Source organism: Girardinichthys multiradiatus, chromosome 1, assembly GCF_021462225.1.
Source record: "Girardinichthys multiradiatus isolate DD_20200921_A chromosome 1, DD_fGirMul_XY1, whole genome shotgun sequence".
Taxonomy (NCBI): Eukaryota; Metazoa; Chordata; class Actinopteri; order Cyprinodontiformes; family Goodeidae; genus Girardinichthys; species Girardinichthys multiradiatus.
The window spans coordinates 4,556,362-4,573,102 of record NC_061794.1 but is presented as its reverse complement, the minus strand read 5'-3'; the positions used below and the strand labels follow the sequence as shown (position 1 = coordinate 4,573,102).

The following is a 16,741-nucleotide window of genomic DNA, read 5'->3' as shown; positions in this document are numbered from 1 at the left end:
ACAAACTCGTGTTCAAACTTAGTCTTTATTCATGAAATAAATGGAAAAATAATGCTTTTCATGTTGCTTTATTTAATTAAATTGATCAAATCCAAAAGATAATGAAGGGATCACAAAATTCTTCCAATACATCAAAACATAAGGGCCTAAGCTTTTCCTGTTTTTTATAAAACTCATAACAAAATGCATCAGAGAACTTTTTTTAACGGGTTTTGTTCATGACTGCAGATGAAAAACAGAGAAGTCTATATTTTTGATTCATCTGATTGGAACATCAAATGTTTCAGTATTTTAACCTACAGATCACTGGTCAGAAATGATCATTGGTCACAAATACTTATAAACTAAAGAATAATAAAATTTAACATGCTTGTTTTTTTACTTGCCTGATTATTATTGTGGAGGCAGGTTTATTTTCCTACAGTTATTGAGTATGACTAATTAAACATACTTTCACTGTGGCTATTGATAAGTTTACTTTTAGAGTTAGTTATTGGTAATATTTATTAACATTAACTCTGCAAGTCTGTCAGGGCTAACGCAGGCGGGGAACATTGTTGTTAATCTAATATTTAACGCCAAATAAATCAAGAAACAATAGCCTTTGCCATCTCCTTGTAAGGTGCCTTCATTTATTTTGGGAAGATTAAAATGACTTCATGTATTCATGATAACAAATAAATTCTTGTGAGGTTATTTTAAATCAGATGAAATAAGTTGGAAAATATTCCGACCATTGCTGAATTCTATCCACCTGGTCTTGAGTGTCCATCTGTAAGTCTTTCAGTTTCTGTCTTCTGGAGGATACAAGTCTGTCTGTTTCTGGGTTCCCCTTGCCTCCTTCTCCCAGTTCTTATGTCTGACTTTGTCCTTTTTTTCTCTTGTGATCTCTCCCTCATCTTTCTTCGCCTTGGCAGATGCGAGTGGTGAAAGCATTCCGTAGCTCTCTGTACGAGAGCCGAGAGAAGCCGGAATCCCGCAACTCCATCCACAACTTCATGGCCCACCCAGAGTTCCTCATCAACGACCTCATCCATAACATCCCACTGATCGACGACACTGACGTGGATGACGAATCAGAGCTCAGCAGATACCAGCACCTACACCCAGCCCTCCGCAAGCCGCCACCTCCTCCAGCACAGCCCCCGGCCCGCACCAGGCCAACCCGGCCATATCGCCAGTACAGCCTTCCTGTTACCCCGTGTAACCGAAACAACAACAACAACAACAGCAGCAGCAGCAGCTCACCGGCCACCTACAGCAACAAAAACAGCGTCAACAATGTTTCCCCTGACAACCAGAGCCGCCATCACAAACAGCATCACAATCATGTCAGGCACAGGCCTGTGAAATCTCCCGCCCCCCACCCAGCACATCTCTTCTGTGTGGAGACGTCCTTATAACTGGAATCTGAGAGAAAGGGAATCTTGAGAAAGGAGAGGAAGGGATGGGAGGGTTGAACATGAGAGAGGACTGAGAACGCACAGTGACATTTTCATCCAGTCTCCCTCAAAACAAGCTCACAGGAAAGAGGACTGAGGGGTACGTGAGGGAGTGGATAATGGCTGGAGACTTCTGCTTGTAGCTCTCTGAGAACAACTTTTTCTCCCTTTTCCCTGCTCCGGCTCTCTCAGTTTGGTTTTCCACCTCCACTCCTGTCAGTCGCATCAAGTCTCACCCAACCATATCACACTCACTGCACCATCCTGAATAAAGGTTCAGATGAGAAGGGAAGATGGTTGGGTTGGGGGGCTGGTTGGGGCTGTGACACCCAGAAAACCCATAAATCCTTCTACACAATTGGCCATGTGACTTCGGGGGTTGAGTCTGTATTTGCTTCTAACAGTGTTCATTCTTAGTGTTGTCACCACCTACTTAGCTGCCACCCACACCTCTCTGATTACAGTCACTCCAATGGCTCTTTTTACGGCTGCAGCACCGCATGGTTCCACTCTGCTCAACCTTGCTCAACTCGCCACGTAACCTGTTGTGTTTCCATTGACGACTAGAGGTGGGGCACTTCAAGTCCCCTCACAACCTGTCCTCCAACAGTGAGGTTCAGACCACCCTCCCGTCCACAACTTGTGGGACGATGGCCATAACTGGCATCCATGACTTCGCAACACCGCCACACCTTTTAGTTAGTCCTGTTCCGGTCGTTGTGGTCCTTAATCATTTTAGTTCTCTCCGCTACCTCGGTGAACACCTCATCATTTCTCGGCTCCCCATCAAGCTGCTGCCAAATATTGCAGTTAGACACGTACGGCTGACAGCCCCAAGGCCAATCAGTGAACAGCAGTATTTTCACATCACATTTCAGCCCCACTCAGTCCAAACGGATCTGCTGCCAAGCAGGTACCAAAAAAGCCGGTACCGGTCCGGAAAAGCCAGTAAGGGGAACACTCGCAGAATGAGCTGAGTGGAGCCGGCGGGAGTAGAGTCCACGAAAAAAAGGGCATAAGGTCACTGCTCTGCTTGCAATATATGTGAAGCGCTTTGGTTAACACTTTACCTAGACCTCAGTCACTTCCATTTCTACTTCATTTATTTCCCCACATGCTGGTGTTCATTTGTTTCCTTTCTTTACAGATTTTCAGTCTGTGTAGGTGTATTGTCTTGTCTCTTCTACTGAAAATCCCTGACAAGAACAGAAATTGCAAAGAAAAATGCTATTTAGTTAAATCTACTAGTAAACTGAATGGCGGCAGAACTAAAAGGCGGGGGTATCACATATGTATACAGTGTGTGAACATGTCATTTCAATGCTTGGGAAGCAAGCTGAACTCTTCAGGTTCATCACCATTCCTTCTAAAGTCCAGTCACTAAACGCCACCAAAGGTCCACATGACCTGCTCTCCATCATGATCAGAGTCTTCGGGGTATATCCATATATACATACAGTACATAAAGCATATGGAATCTCCTTCCATGTCCACGCTCACATCTAAGTATTTCTATGTTCCATGATCTTCTCTCTTGCTGTTCCTCCTTTACTCACTTTGTGTCATCCCTTCTGCTACTTTTGTCGACGGTTATGTGAGAGGGCTTTTTTTTTTTTTTAAATAAGCTGATCGCTAGTGAAGCATTAACCCTTTAAACCGCCATTAAACATACACAATGCACAGGCGATGTCCCTTTAAGACTAACCTTATACTTACTTTGCTCCCGCTCTGATGCGTTCTTTAATTTGATCTGTTGGATCTTTGATCTGGTTGTTTTCCACAGATGGGAAATAAAAGTTCTCCCTCAGTTACCGGAGCACATCAGGTCCAAATCCAATGTCAGTGTCCAGTTTTATCTTAAGGCCCAAAGCTTATACAGTTCTATCAGGTCCAACCAGTAAGAGCTCATATGTCATGTTCTTCTGCATTCCCTAATGTTCAAAATGTCAAGTTCATTATTGCAAACTTTTAAACACTCCAAAAAGCTTTTCTGCTGAAAGTTGGACTAAAGGTTTAATGATGTAGGCTTTGAAGTCCCACAAACACCAGGCAAATTTTAAAAAAATATATTTTTCTGGATGTGAATTTTCTTAGGCTTCGCATAAATTATTTTTTATGTGGGATATTAATTCCTAGTGGAATAAACTACTCAGATTTTGGAAATACTTTATGGTTCATTAATAAAAAAAGCTAAAATGGAAAGCATACAAGGATATGTTACAATTAAAATATTTTCATCATTTTAAAAGACTCAGTGAAACAAACTACCTGCATATTCATAGCTGCTAACCCTAACCCTAATACAGACATTAGGGAGGACACCAAGAAGCCCAGCTTCATAAGTCTAATCAGATTTCACCCTGTTTGCTTTATTCTTCAACCTGATCCAGTGTGCAAGGGCTCAACAAACTGAACGGCCACATCTGAACACCACGCCACTCTACGCAAGGACCAGTGCAGAGCCTGTGGCACCGTCACCTCTTAACATTCCCATTAAACATTCCATGGAAGGTGTTGCGCCCCCCCCCCCCCCCCCCCCCCAACCCCAACCCCCATGTTGTACATGGTATGGGTGAACAGCTTAGCTCATGTTGCTTTGGAGCGGGAGTTTGCTAAACAATGCAAACCTGCTAAGCACTCCCTAACTTTGCTTCCTGCTTTCGCCGACTCCCCCGAACTGATCCCTCCACCAGAGCTAGGCAGACAATATGCAACAGACTGCCATGTCAGCACACTCAGACACAGCCAGTCACACGTCTGTCCTGCCTGTTGTGTTTAAGGATGTTTGCAGCGCTCTCTGGGAACACCCTTACCTGTAAAGAACTCTTGTCTTCTTGAATGCTCATCTTCATCATCATCACCTGACCCGTCGGAGCAGTGGGGGGTGAATCTGTATTGATCAGTCTGTTTTGAAGCATGCATTTGGTATCATTAATGTCACTCTATGTGTTGGTAAATCATTTAGGCTACTGTCACTTCTGTGTGCTATTATCTCTCCACATCTGCTTTCTTCCTCTTTACCTTTCACGCAGAAACGCACACATATTTACATCCCTTTCAAGTTTAATCTGTTCCAGCACCTCTGAGTACAGCAACCTCAGTGCTTTGTAGGAAATGTGTGCACACTGATTGACAGGGAGAATGTGCAGTGGTGTATATTTGACTGTGCAGTTCCAGGCTTCTCTGTTCTGCCATTGATCCACACATCCATCCAGCCACGTTACAACATGATGTTGTGAGACAGTTTTACAGAAGGCAAAACACAATGTGAAAACAATATGTTGAATGAAATTATAAAGTGTACAACTGCACCACATTGTATAGATCGCCTAAATGTGCACATGTGCATCTATGATTTACAGGTACTATGTTCCTGTTACACTTTTTTATTTCTGTTTCTTTCTTTAATTCCTATACTTTTTGTAAAGAGAGGAACAACAACATGGAAGCGCTTGTATATTATTATTATTATTATTATTATCATTAATTTTTCTCCACCAGTGTTCCCACTGATGGAAAAAGACAGTTGCACATTCTCCTGAGCATATTCAGAGGGCTGTGTTTTCTGTCCACTGAACAGCCCCCTGAGGTGTGCAGATGCACTGAGAAACTTCAGGTCTTTGAAGACCAGAGACACCAACTCTGTAAATAGAGAACTGGAGACAGAAATGTACCTCCTTATGACCTGAGGGATCTGACAAAATGGGGGACCCTGCAGAGAAACAGAAGGTGTGATGCAGAGCTAGAGTCTGTAGAAGTGCACTGCGTCCTCGCATTGTTTAGACTGCTCTCTTAGATCTGCCACCAGTGTCTACTGCCATGGTACGCGGGGTCAGAGTTAAGGTTTTACATTACTCATTATACATATTGCTGTAAATATTCTGTGTAGGACGGTCCCTCTTTTTGCACAACGCAGTGCTGTTCTGCAGACAGAAAATGCAGCCTTAACTGTGCTGAATTGACATTTAAAAAGACCAAAAAAAGTAAAAAAAAACAAAAGCAAAACAAAAAAATCTAAAGACTATTGAATATATTAAAGAGTTACCTGCCTGTTATTTAAGCGAATAAATATCTATATATGAGAAAGAACACACCTGTATACTGTAGACTAAATCTGTATTGAAATCTAAGAGAATTTAATGGGAAATAAGTCCAACACCTTTTGTCTGTATGAAAGAAAAAAAATCCATCAAAGTATTCTACAATAATAACTTTGACAAACTCTGTTTGGTCTTGTGTTGTTTGTTCAGGCGCTTTTCATTAGAATGCTTCACAGATATACAATAACTCTTTTCAAGAACCAAGAAACCTGAATGATGTTTTATAATCATGCCTCTGGTCACCTGGTGTCAAGACGCAGACGTTTTGGAACATTGTTGCCCTGGAAAGATACAGTGCTGTGAAAAAGTATATGCTTCTTTACAGATTTCTTCTGTTTTTGCTTTTTGCCACACTTAATGTTTCTTATAATGTATTAAAAAGTAATACCTGACAAAGATAAACCTAGTAAGTACAAAAAGCAAATCATGATCTTATTTATTAAAGGGAAAACATATTCAAAATAATGTGGCCTAGTATAAAAAACGTAATTGCCCCTAAAAATAATTGCTTTTGCCACCCTTGGCATCAAAAACTCCAATCAAGCATTTGTACTGGAAGTGAAGAAGTTTTTAATTGCTGTGAAGGAACTTTACAGAATTCTTTCAGTTCAGCCACTTTGTAGTTTTTTCATGAATGAATGGCCTGTTTAAGGTCAGGACAAAGCGTCTCAATCAGATTTAGGTCATGACCTTTGGTCACTCCAAACCTTAATTTAGCCTTTTACTGAACCATCATTGTGGTGCTGCATAACACAAGTGCCCTTGAGTTTAAGGTCACAAACTGATGGCCAGACATTCCATTTCAGGAAGAAAGACCAGTACTTGCATAGAGTAGATGAATGATTGATGGCAGTAAGAATTTAAAAAAAGGTTTATGCCCCACCATCGGAGCATCTGAAGCCATTCTGCATCATGAGAAGGAAAATAATTGAGAGTACCTGGGTCACCCAAAGTAAATAGCCTCTTAAAGAAAGGTGCATTATGCTTAACGATTCACATGGCATATCGATGGATTTTCCCCAGAGTCCTGGATCTTAGAGCAACTCCAAATCATGTGGATAAGCATGCCTTCTGCCATGTTGAATTTCCAGCACAAACTGAGACTGAGTGAGCGTATTTATAGGGTGTCCTGCAGATCCTGCTTAATATCAAACATTGCACAAGATGTGTTCTTAACTACCTTGACAATCTGTTTACATTTCGCAAAATCCTGTCCCACACGGAGTCGGTGAAGGGCATGTTGATGTCTGTTTCCCATGCCGATTTAGCAGACTACATACAGTGGGTAGAGCAAGTATTTGATACACTGCTGATTTTGCAGGTTTTCCCACTTGGAAAGCATGTAGAATCCTTTAATTTTTATCATAGGTACCCTTCAACTGTGAGTGATGGAATCTAAAACAAAAAATCCACAAAATCACATTGTGTGATTTTTAAGTAATTAATTTGCTAAAAGCATAATGGTAAAGATAGGAGCTCCTAGTCCACTCTTATAGTTTGTTTTTGTAATCTCTTTAGCCTTACTCTGGGGTCCTTGCATCTAAAATCATTACAGTCTATCGAATTGGATCATAAATCATCTTAATGGCATCAACCTTTCCCCAAAGAGACAAAAACAGGGGAGGCCATCGTTTTATATCAGCTTTGAAAATGTCCAGGGGAGGCTCAAATGTAACCTTATTTAAATCCAAAAAAGAGTGGGGGAATGGAATTCCAAGATACCTAATTCCCAGCTGTGGCCAGGTACAATCACCAGATGTAAACAATATTTTAAGGCATTAAGGTGACAGGGGAAGGGCTTCTGATTTAGCCTAATTAACCTAGTAACCAGATAAGTGAGGAAGCTGATTAATTGTTTTAAAGAGTGCAGGCATAGATTGTTGCAGCTAGTACCAGGGCATTGTCAGCATACAGTATAATCTTGGGAGGGGCTTCCATAGATTCTTAGGCCAGGAAAGTAAGGGTCTTTGGGAATAGAGGCTGCTAACAGTTCTAATGACGAGGCAAAAAGCAAGGGGCTTAAAGTCAGCCTTGTCGCGTGCCCTTATAGAGTTTGAAAGGTGACATGACACAGTTTGTTGCTACAGAGGCTTTGGATCATTATATAGAAGCTTGATCCTTGAAAGACATTTATGGCCCAAACCAAAGGCCTCCAAAGTCTCTAAAAGCACTGCGGGTCCAGATAAAACCCACTAGGTCAGGGTGTAAAAAATTGGCCATTACATTTATCCAGATTTTTTAAAGAGTTTCGCAATTACAGTTAATTAAACTAAATGGCCTGTAGTCTTTCATTCTAGAGGGTCCTTATTGTCCTTTAGTATACAGGTCCTTCTCAAAATATTAGCATATTGTGATAAAGTTCATTATTTTCCATAATGTCATGATGAAAATTTAACATTCATATATTTCAGATTCATTGCACACTAACTAAAATATTTCAGGTCTTTTATTGTCTTAATACGGATGATTTTGGCATACAGCTCATGAAAACCCAAAATTCCTATCTCACAAAATTAGCATATCATTAAAAGGGTCTCTAAACGAGCTATGAACCTAATCATCTGAATCAACGAGTTAACTCTAAACACCTGCAAAAGATTCCTGAGGCCTTTAAAACTCCCAGCCTGGTTCATCACTCAAAACCCCAATCATGGGTAAGACTGCCGACCTGACTGCTGTCCAGAAGGCCACTATTGACACCCTCAAGCAAGAGGGTAAGACACAGAAAGAAATTTCTGAACGAATAGGCTGTTCCCAGAGTGCTGTATCAAGGCACCTCAGTGGGAAGTCTGTGGGAAGGAAAAAGTGTGGCAGAAAACGCTGCACAATGAGAAGAGGTGACCGGACCCTGAGGAAGATTGTGGAGAAGGGCCGATTCCAGACCTTGGGGTACCTGCGGAAGCAGTGGACTGAGTCTGGAGTAGAAACATCCAGAGCCACCGTGCACAGGCGTGTGCAGGAAATGGGCTACAGGTGCCGCATTCCCCAGGTCAAGCCACTTTTGAACCAGAAACAGCGGCAGAAGCGCCTGACCTGGGCTACAGAGAAGCAGCACTGGACTGTTGCTCAGTGGTCCAAAGTACTTTTTTCGGATGAAAGCAAATTCTGCATGTCATTCGGAATTCAAGGTGCCAGAGTCTGGAGGAAGACTGGGGAGAAGGAAATGCCAAAATGCCAGAAGTCCAGTGTCAAGTACCCACAGTCAGTGATGGTCTGGGGTGCCGTGTCAGCTGCTGGTGTTGGTCCACTGTGTTTTATCAAGGGCAGGGTCAATGCAGCTAGCTATCAGGAGATTTTGGAGCACTTCATGCTTCCATCTGCTGAAAAGCTTTATGGAGATGAAGATTTCATTTTTCAGCACGACCTGGCACCTGCTCACAGTGCCAAAACCACTGGTAAATGGTTTACTGACCATGGTATCAGTGTGCTCAATTGGCCTGCCAACTCTCCTGACCTGAACCCCATAGAGAATCTGTGGGATATTGTGAAGAGAACGTTGAGAGACTCAAGACCCAACACTCTGGATGAGCTAAAGGCCGCTATCGAAGCATCATGGGCCTCCATAAGACCTCAGCAGTGCCACAGGCTGATTGCCTCCATGCCACGCCGCATTGAAGCAGTCGTTTCTGCCAAAGGATTCCTGACCAAGTATTGAGTGCATAACTGTACATGATTATTTGAAGGTTGACGTTTTTTGTATTAAAAACACTTTTCTTTTATTGGTCGGATGAAATATGCTAATTTTGTGAGATAGGAATTTTGGGTTTTCATGAGCTGTATGCCAAAATCATCCGTATTAAGGCAATAAAAGACCTGAAATATTTCAGTTAGTGTGCAATGAATCTAAAATATATGAATGTTAAATTTTCATCATGACATTATGGAAAATAATGAACTTTATCACAATATGCTAATATTTTGAGAAGGACCTGTAAGTGGGATTAGGGGCTCAGTTAATGTAGGTGAGAGACGTCCGCAGTTTAGTGCCTCGACATACATCTTAGGAAGCAAAGGGGAGAAGCTCATCTGCAAATGCTACATAGAATTCAGGACCTCCACCAACCTTTAGGTGTAACACACCAAAGAGAGCAGTAACGCAGAAACAGTAACATCATATAAATATATAGGAGCATTGGTCTCAGTAACATATTGCAAAATGGATAACTAGAAAGATAAATAAAAAATAGTATAAAATCTCTGCTAAATCAGAATAACAAGAAGAGATCTTTAGTAGATGTTGGAATTGCAGCTTAATTAGTGCAGAGAGAAATAAAGTTTGATTAAAGTCGCACTGCTACCCCTCAGCCACTGCATGCTACACGCAAAACCAGTGTGGCTCTGCGCCATGAAAAGTGCCAATTTGGAATTTGTTGCCTTGCCTCAGTAAACATTTAACCAAACTGCACGCTATAGTTTCGTGCGGCGGTTAAACAGCTGTTCCCGCCCTTACCTCAGCTTAACTTCGGTGACATGGCAATTGTGACAGTGTGAAGGACAGAGCTGTGAAGCCGTAAAAATTGAGTTTTGCTGTTTTTCTTTTTTTCTGGTAAGGAGGCTGTAAGTGCAGCGGGAATGGACATCTCCAAAAACATCTGAGTACTTTTGCCATTAAGCTATATCTTTATAAACCAAGCAGATTTTTCAGGTTTACACAGCTACATTCATGCCCGTGACACGCCTGACTCATACATTTGTTTCATGTCACAGAAAGTACATTATATCAAAGTTTTTTCCACTGTCCTCCGGCATTGCGGCATGTGTTTGAGCATTCTGTATCGACCCGCTATTAATTAAGAGATAGGGTGGGCCACAGAGGATACACCGGACCCATCCATTTGTCGGCCGCATTTAGAGGAGCCTTCGAATTTGGACAGCCTTCTTCGCTTCGCTGTGACGTAGTTGGCCTACAAAGGAGGACTTCAAAGGATCCAGCCCCTCAATTTGCACACCGCCAAATAAAGAGTAACCTGCTTCGCAGTTGTAATGCACCCTTCCACAACAGAAATTTGTGACATACACCTAACTTAGGGCAGGATTCAGCGGTGAGCTCAGCGCATGTTGTATTGAGTATACAAGAGCCATAAATCAGAGAAACAACCAAGAGTCCCATGTTAACTCAAGATGAGCTGCAGCTCAAGTGGGAGAAACTGTCAACAGGACAACTAATTATTGTGCAATCCACAAATCTGGCTTGGGTGAAAGAGTAGCAAGGAGAAAGCTATTATGGAAAGAAAATCCTATTTGGATTTGCTACAAGCCATGAAGGGTGCACAGCTAAAATGGAAGAAGGTGGTTTAGTCAAATGAGAACAAATTTATGTTTGAACCAAAATGTGAAAACTAACACAACACTAAGTACAAGGCAGCCCTTGAAGAAAATGGGTTAGACATTGCAAAAGACTGGAGGTTGGGGTGGATGTTCACCCCCAACATGACAACTTTAAAAATAATGGCTGGTCTCAAACTGTTTTAGGAAGCTTTGGTGGTGCTTTTCTGGTTTTTCAATTTAAATATGAGCGACCTACCTGTATGGTAAAGCTAATTAGCACAAACCGCCAGTGAGATTCTTGAGATATGAGTTGTTTAAGCACACTGATCTTTGTTTTGAACAAAAACTACATGAAAGAGAGGTGCAGTGGAGCTCCAAGTATGAACTGAACCTAAGGCTCAATAATACTGTGTTTTTTAATGAGGTGCAAATTTTCAGAGGTACAAAAAATGTTGCACCTTTACCAAGTTTATATTCAAGGTAGCTAAGTAGGATTTACCCCACTTTTAGCTCAGACTTTTCTCATATTTCTGTTACGTTTTCCAAATGCAAAACTGGTAATTTAAACTTCTGAGTGAAAATGATTGAAAAGTATCCTCCAACCAATCAACCAGAGCCAGATAATAATGTTTTTGTTGTGATTTTGTATTTAGAACACAACAAATGGAAAATATCCTGATGTTATATTGTTTTAAAAAGTTGACACGATGGTGGTATTTGCAAAACTTGGTATTTACTGAAGTGGAACCTGTTATAGGAGTTTAGAAACCACTCGTGTGGATCAAAGTGATGTTTTAGATCGGCCCAATCAGAGTCTGGCTGAGCTTGAGCTGTACCGTGTGTAAACCTTCCAGGCTGGGTCTATAAGGCCGGGTAAACATGTAACATGTAGTCTATCTATATGCAGATTTATTATAAACCTCAATGGTGCTATTCATGTTAGGGCAGTTTTTTCTTTTTCCAGTGGGATTTGCTGAGCAGGAATCCTTCTTTAAAATTGGTTTCTACATAAAGAGATTCTTTTTTTCAGAACTTACTCTTGAATGGTATTAAACAGTATTTAACAAACCACATGGAAACTGACTTTCATCTTTTATGCTTTTCTTACAAAAATATCTGTGGTGACCACCGAGGTCTGCCGCCACACTTCTCAAAAACTTCCATCCTATTCCTAGATGTGGGCTGGACTCAGGTGACATTAGCCAGATCAGTATACTAAAACTTTAAGACCATCTTCAAAACACTGCTCTCCAGAGGTCAGATTTCACAATTTCCTTGGAGCAATCACACCAGTATCCATTACAATGATGAGGCTGGATAAGAAAGTTTAGTCACAGAAAAGTAATAATTTATAAATTAATAAATATCTATTACCGACCAGTTCTACATGTCAAACTTCATAACTAGTGTTGCTAGACCTGGAAGAGATGAAAGGGAATAGACCGATTGCAGGTGGTGTGACTTCATAACCCACTGAGGTGACTGTGGCTCGGTGAGTAGTCGTCATGCAATCCGCAAGTTGTGGTTTCAATTCCAGCTTCCTCCTGTCATGTGTCAATGTGCCCCTGAGTAAGACACTTAACCTCAAATACACCGATACTGATCTGCATATCGGTATATGAATGTGTGTTAGTGAGTGCGTCTGGGTGAATGTGGCTCTAGTGTAAAGCGCTTTGAGTGATCAGTATGACTAGAAAGGTGCTATACAAGTTCTGTCCATTTACTAAAGTGATCAGTGACTTTTCTTAATGCTTCCTAGTAGATGTCAAACTACTGCAGAGGGTAAAATAATGTTTTTACCTTGCTGAAAAAAAAATTTTTATTACGAAGGGTCAGTGACAACAACCCTTCAGTCAAGGGGTGGTGTCAAGTTATATTTGTTGCTTCTGCTCTAATTCCTTAAAAATGTTAGTCATGCCAAGGTGGTACATGTCGAGGTAGGAAAACTTTACTGACCATCCATTAACTCTTACATGACTCCTCACCTCTCGTCAATCTGGTCAATCTGACAGAGAGAGGTATCCCAATCGTTGTGGTTTTTAGTATAACAATGTGACACCTTTCTGTAGAGGGGCATCATCCAAGCTCCTGCTGGCAACAACTTAATGCTCACCCTCTACCGATGATCCACATGGCTCTGTCTTTCAGTGTTTAACCCTTTCCCTCTCCTAGACATTGCAATTGACTGAGCTTTTACTGTGACTAACTCTATGTGCTCTCTTTCAGACTCTAACCTTGAAAACTGGCTCAGAGTTTATCTGTTCTTTCTTTCTAGATGAAACGACTAAAGGAGCTACATCCATTAACATTTACTTTTCCTTCCCATAGAAAGTACTCCTGGATCAGTGCTTCTGTGTTCTTATTCTATGTTCTTTTTCCTTGTCTGCTCTGTTCTCTCAAACCCCCAGTCGGTCGTGGCAAATGGCCGGTCACACTGAGCCTGGTTCTGCTAGAGGTTTCTTCCTGTCATCCAGGAGGAGTGACTGCTACAAGTCACTGACTGTATGCAATCTGCTGGGTTTCCTTAGATAGAAAAACTTTTTATCCAATTTGAATAAATAACTGAATCTGACTGCACTGTTTGATAGTAAGGATTAATTGGAATGTATGAACCTGACTTTTGTGAAGTGCCTTCAGACGACATGTGTTGTGAATTGGCGCTATATAAATAAACTGAATTGAATTGTATCAACTCTTTTATTTGGCACCCCAAAGGACAATCCTCAGTCAGCGATCAGTTGTACGTTTCCACAAGTTTATTAAAACCAGTCTGAATTCAGAGAGGGAGACATCACACTTACACTGCTACCTGGAAACGTCTGTGTTTTGTCTGACTGGGGCTGCTCTTCACTCCGTCATATATCCCACGTTGCTGTGCAGCACCTTTTTTTTCAGTTACATACACAATCATTATATCTGTGGATGTCACCCCAGCAACAGTATCAAAAAACAGAGATACATTTCATTATTTAATTAAAGAATTGTTTCCCTCACATCTTCAGGAAGCTTCAGGTTGGAATAGTTATAAGAAGTTCTGACCAGCACAGAGAGGAGTAGCACACCTTCTCACATACACTGCCGGCTTCTCACGATACAGACAGAAAACACCTGCAAGCCTTAACCTTGAATAATGAACACTCATTGTGTTATAATACTAGGGGCTACTGTTAAGGTTTTTTCAAACTATCAAAAGCATAATTAAAACTCCTAATTAAAATCAATCTATAAACAGCAAAGTCCCAAATATATCTTAGTCTTAGCTACTAATAAGGCATTTATATTTCCACATACGCTTGACTATGAAATCTCAAACGTCTGGCCCGCTCACAGTACTCGACTCTGTGGGAGCCATGTCAACTTGTTGGATGAAAATATAAAACAAACTCTGAGCCAGTTTGTCAATCCTATAATTTGAAATCTGTTCCAAGTCCAACTGAACATTTATGTCCCAACCTTCCTTAACCCTCCTAAAAAAATAACTGAATTCCCCTCTCCTAAAATGATAAAAGGTGGAGATGCTTGTTGTAATTATGAATATTAATATATTATTTAATATTTTATTTAATCATATTTTGGTCTGTTAAGGGTTGTCCTGTGAATACCAGCCCAGTAAGGCGGTGGTATTAGGACAATAGTGAAAGGGTGAGCCAAGCTCTGACATTATTGAACAGCAAAACTCTGCACACACATGGAATGAATTCACACAATTTGTTAAAATACAATAATTTATTAACAAAAATAAGTCAACTCAAAGTCAAACATATTTCAATCAACAAACTCTTTACTATGCTAAAACAATCCAACTAAACTACCAAGCAGAATTAAAGAATAAGGAAGACTAATGGGCTATGTACAATATAAACAAGTTGAGTAAAGATGATTGAGAACCATGACCAAAAGAGTGATGCAACATTACCATGCAATGTTTATGTTTGAGAACCAAAGATTATCTTGAAGAATCTGGAAGTGAACTGAAGTTAGTCTTGGAACCAACTTAGGCAATAATTGGTATACCTTTAGACAACCATTCACAATGCAAGATCAGATAAAATATTATTTTAATAAAATATTTTAAAGAATAATTTGCTGAATAAAACCAACCTTCTAGATGACTAATTCTCAACAGTGTTTAATTAGCTGCCTTTATTTATTAAAATAATATTTAAAGAAATATTATTAAGGAAATGGTAAAATAATAATTAAGGAAATATTATTTTGAATAAGAATCTAATCTTTCTGGAGAAATGGGGCTTAATGGTGTTTACTTAGTTTTCAAGTTAGTAAAATAATATTTAGGGAAATATTATTTCCTAGATTTTGGGTAAATGATCTTAGCAGGCAAGCACATATTCTTAGCTGTTAGCAGGTGGAGCTAACAAAAGAAGCTTGTAGCTTATCATCAGAATCAAACACAAACCTTTAAAATACCACTAATAAAAGGGTTAAAATGCATAAGAGTGGACGGCGCGTTATGGCCGATCTTCTGTTTAAAATCAACCTTTAAATAAAGTTTGTCTTAACTTTTAAAAAAAACCACAAACACTGAACACACAAACTGAGCCCCAATTTAGCTCCATACATGTGCTGAGCAGACTCATTTCTCTCTCTTTTCTCTTCCTAGAAGCAACACCTGGCCTGACTGTGTCTACCTGTGACACCTTCATGGAGGGGGGCATCATCCAAGCTTCTGCTGGCAACAACTTAATGCTCACCTTCTACTGATACACTTGGCTCTTTCAGTGTTTAACCCTTTCTCTCTCCTAGACATGGCGATTGACTGAGCTTTTACTGTAACTAATTATATGTGCTCTCTTTCAGACTCTAACCTTGAAAACTGGCTCAGAGTTTATCTGTTCTTTCTTTCTAGATGAAACGACTAAAGGAGCTACATCCATTAACATTTACTTTTCCTTCCCATAGAAAGTACTCCTGGATCAGTGCTTCTGTGTTCTTCTTCTATGTTCTTTTTCCTTCTCTGCTCTGTTCTCTCAAACCCCCAGTCGGTCGTGGCAGATGGCCGGTCACACTGAGCCTGGTTCTGCTGGAGGTTTCTTCCTGTCATCCAGGAGGGGTGACTGCTACAAGTCTGCTGGGTTTCCTTAGACAGAAAAACTTTTTATCCAATTTGAATAAATAACTGAATCTGACTGCACTGTTTGATAGGTAGGATTAATTGGAATGTATGAACCAGACTTGAAATCTATACGATTCGATTGAATTGACTTAGCCCATTTTAAAGTTACCCACCTTTCACACAATGCAACAGGAAACAACACTCTGAAATTATTTTTACCTCTGCCTTCCTCCCTCCCTGTTGGATTGAGTAAGGGGGAGTCAGGCTTAGCCTAAACCGGCTCAGTTATTGTTGAGGTGCAAATGCCCACCATTTCTGCTACCCTTCTCTTTTCCAATGGGTATAATCAGTCTGACAGAGAGAGGTACCCCCAATCCTTGTGGTTTTTAGTAGAACAATGGCCATCAGTGGGCTCTACATGGACACACTTATCAGTGTATTAGTTTACTTAGTACCCCTACACATAGCCCATTCTAAAATGGCCAAACTCTAACACTCAGTAGTTTAATCTAACCTCCCTAACCCTATACCATTCCTAACCCTTTGTGAAGTGCCTTATGAGGATGTGTTGTGAATTGACACTATATAAATAAAACTGAATTGAATAATCTCCTAGCACTAAGATAGCTGAGTTCCAACACAAACAACACCAAACATCATAAATGGAAAAAAGGTGTAGATTATTTCATTCTAAACTACTTCTCTCTGCCCAAAACACAACCTCTTACGTGAACCGTGCTGAGGAAAAGTTGTCTCGGTGACGAAGTTGAAAGCATCCACAGTGAACAAAGGGTTAACTGCAGCTAACCTCTGTAGCTGTGAGGTAGGGCGGCTCGCTTTGTCGGCCGGCCAAACTG

General features: G+C 40.6%; 1 protein-coding gene across 4 annotated transcripts in view; it reads left to right on the top strand.

Annotated features, from left to right (window-relative positions):
• Positions 1–5,666, top strand: part of atp2b3b (ATPase plasma membrane Ca2+ transporting 3b) — a 137,928-nt gene extending 132,262 nt beyond the window's left edge. For 3 of the 4 annotated variants that reach the window (XM_047347739.1, XM_047347489.1, XM_047347569.1), the window contains one exon: positions 918–5,666. In XM_047347739.1, the coding sequence (XP_047203695.1) occupies positions 918–1,403 (486 nt within the window). In that variant the 3' untranslated portion in view covers positions 1,404–5,666. The remainder of the gene's footprint in view (positions 1–917) is intronic. The other variant, XM_047347652.1, reaches the window with a different exon arrangement.
• Positions 5,667–16,741: the final 11,075 nt, after the last annotated feature.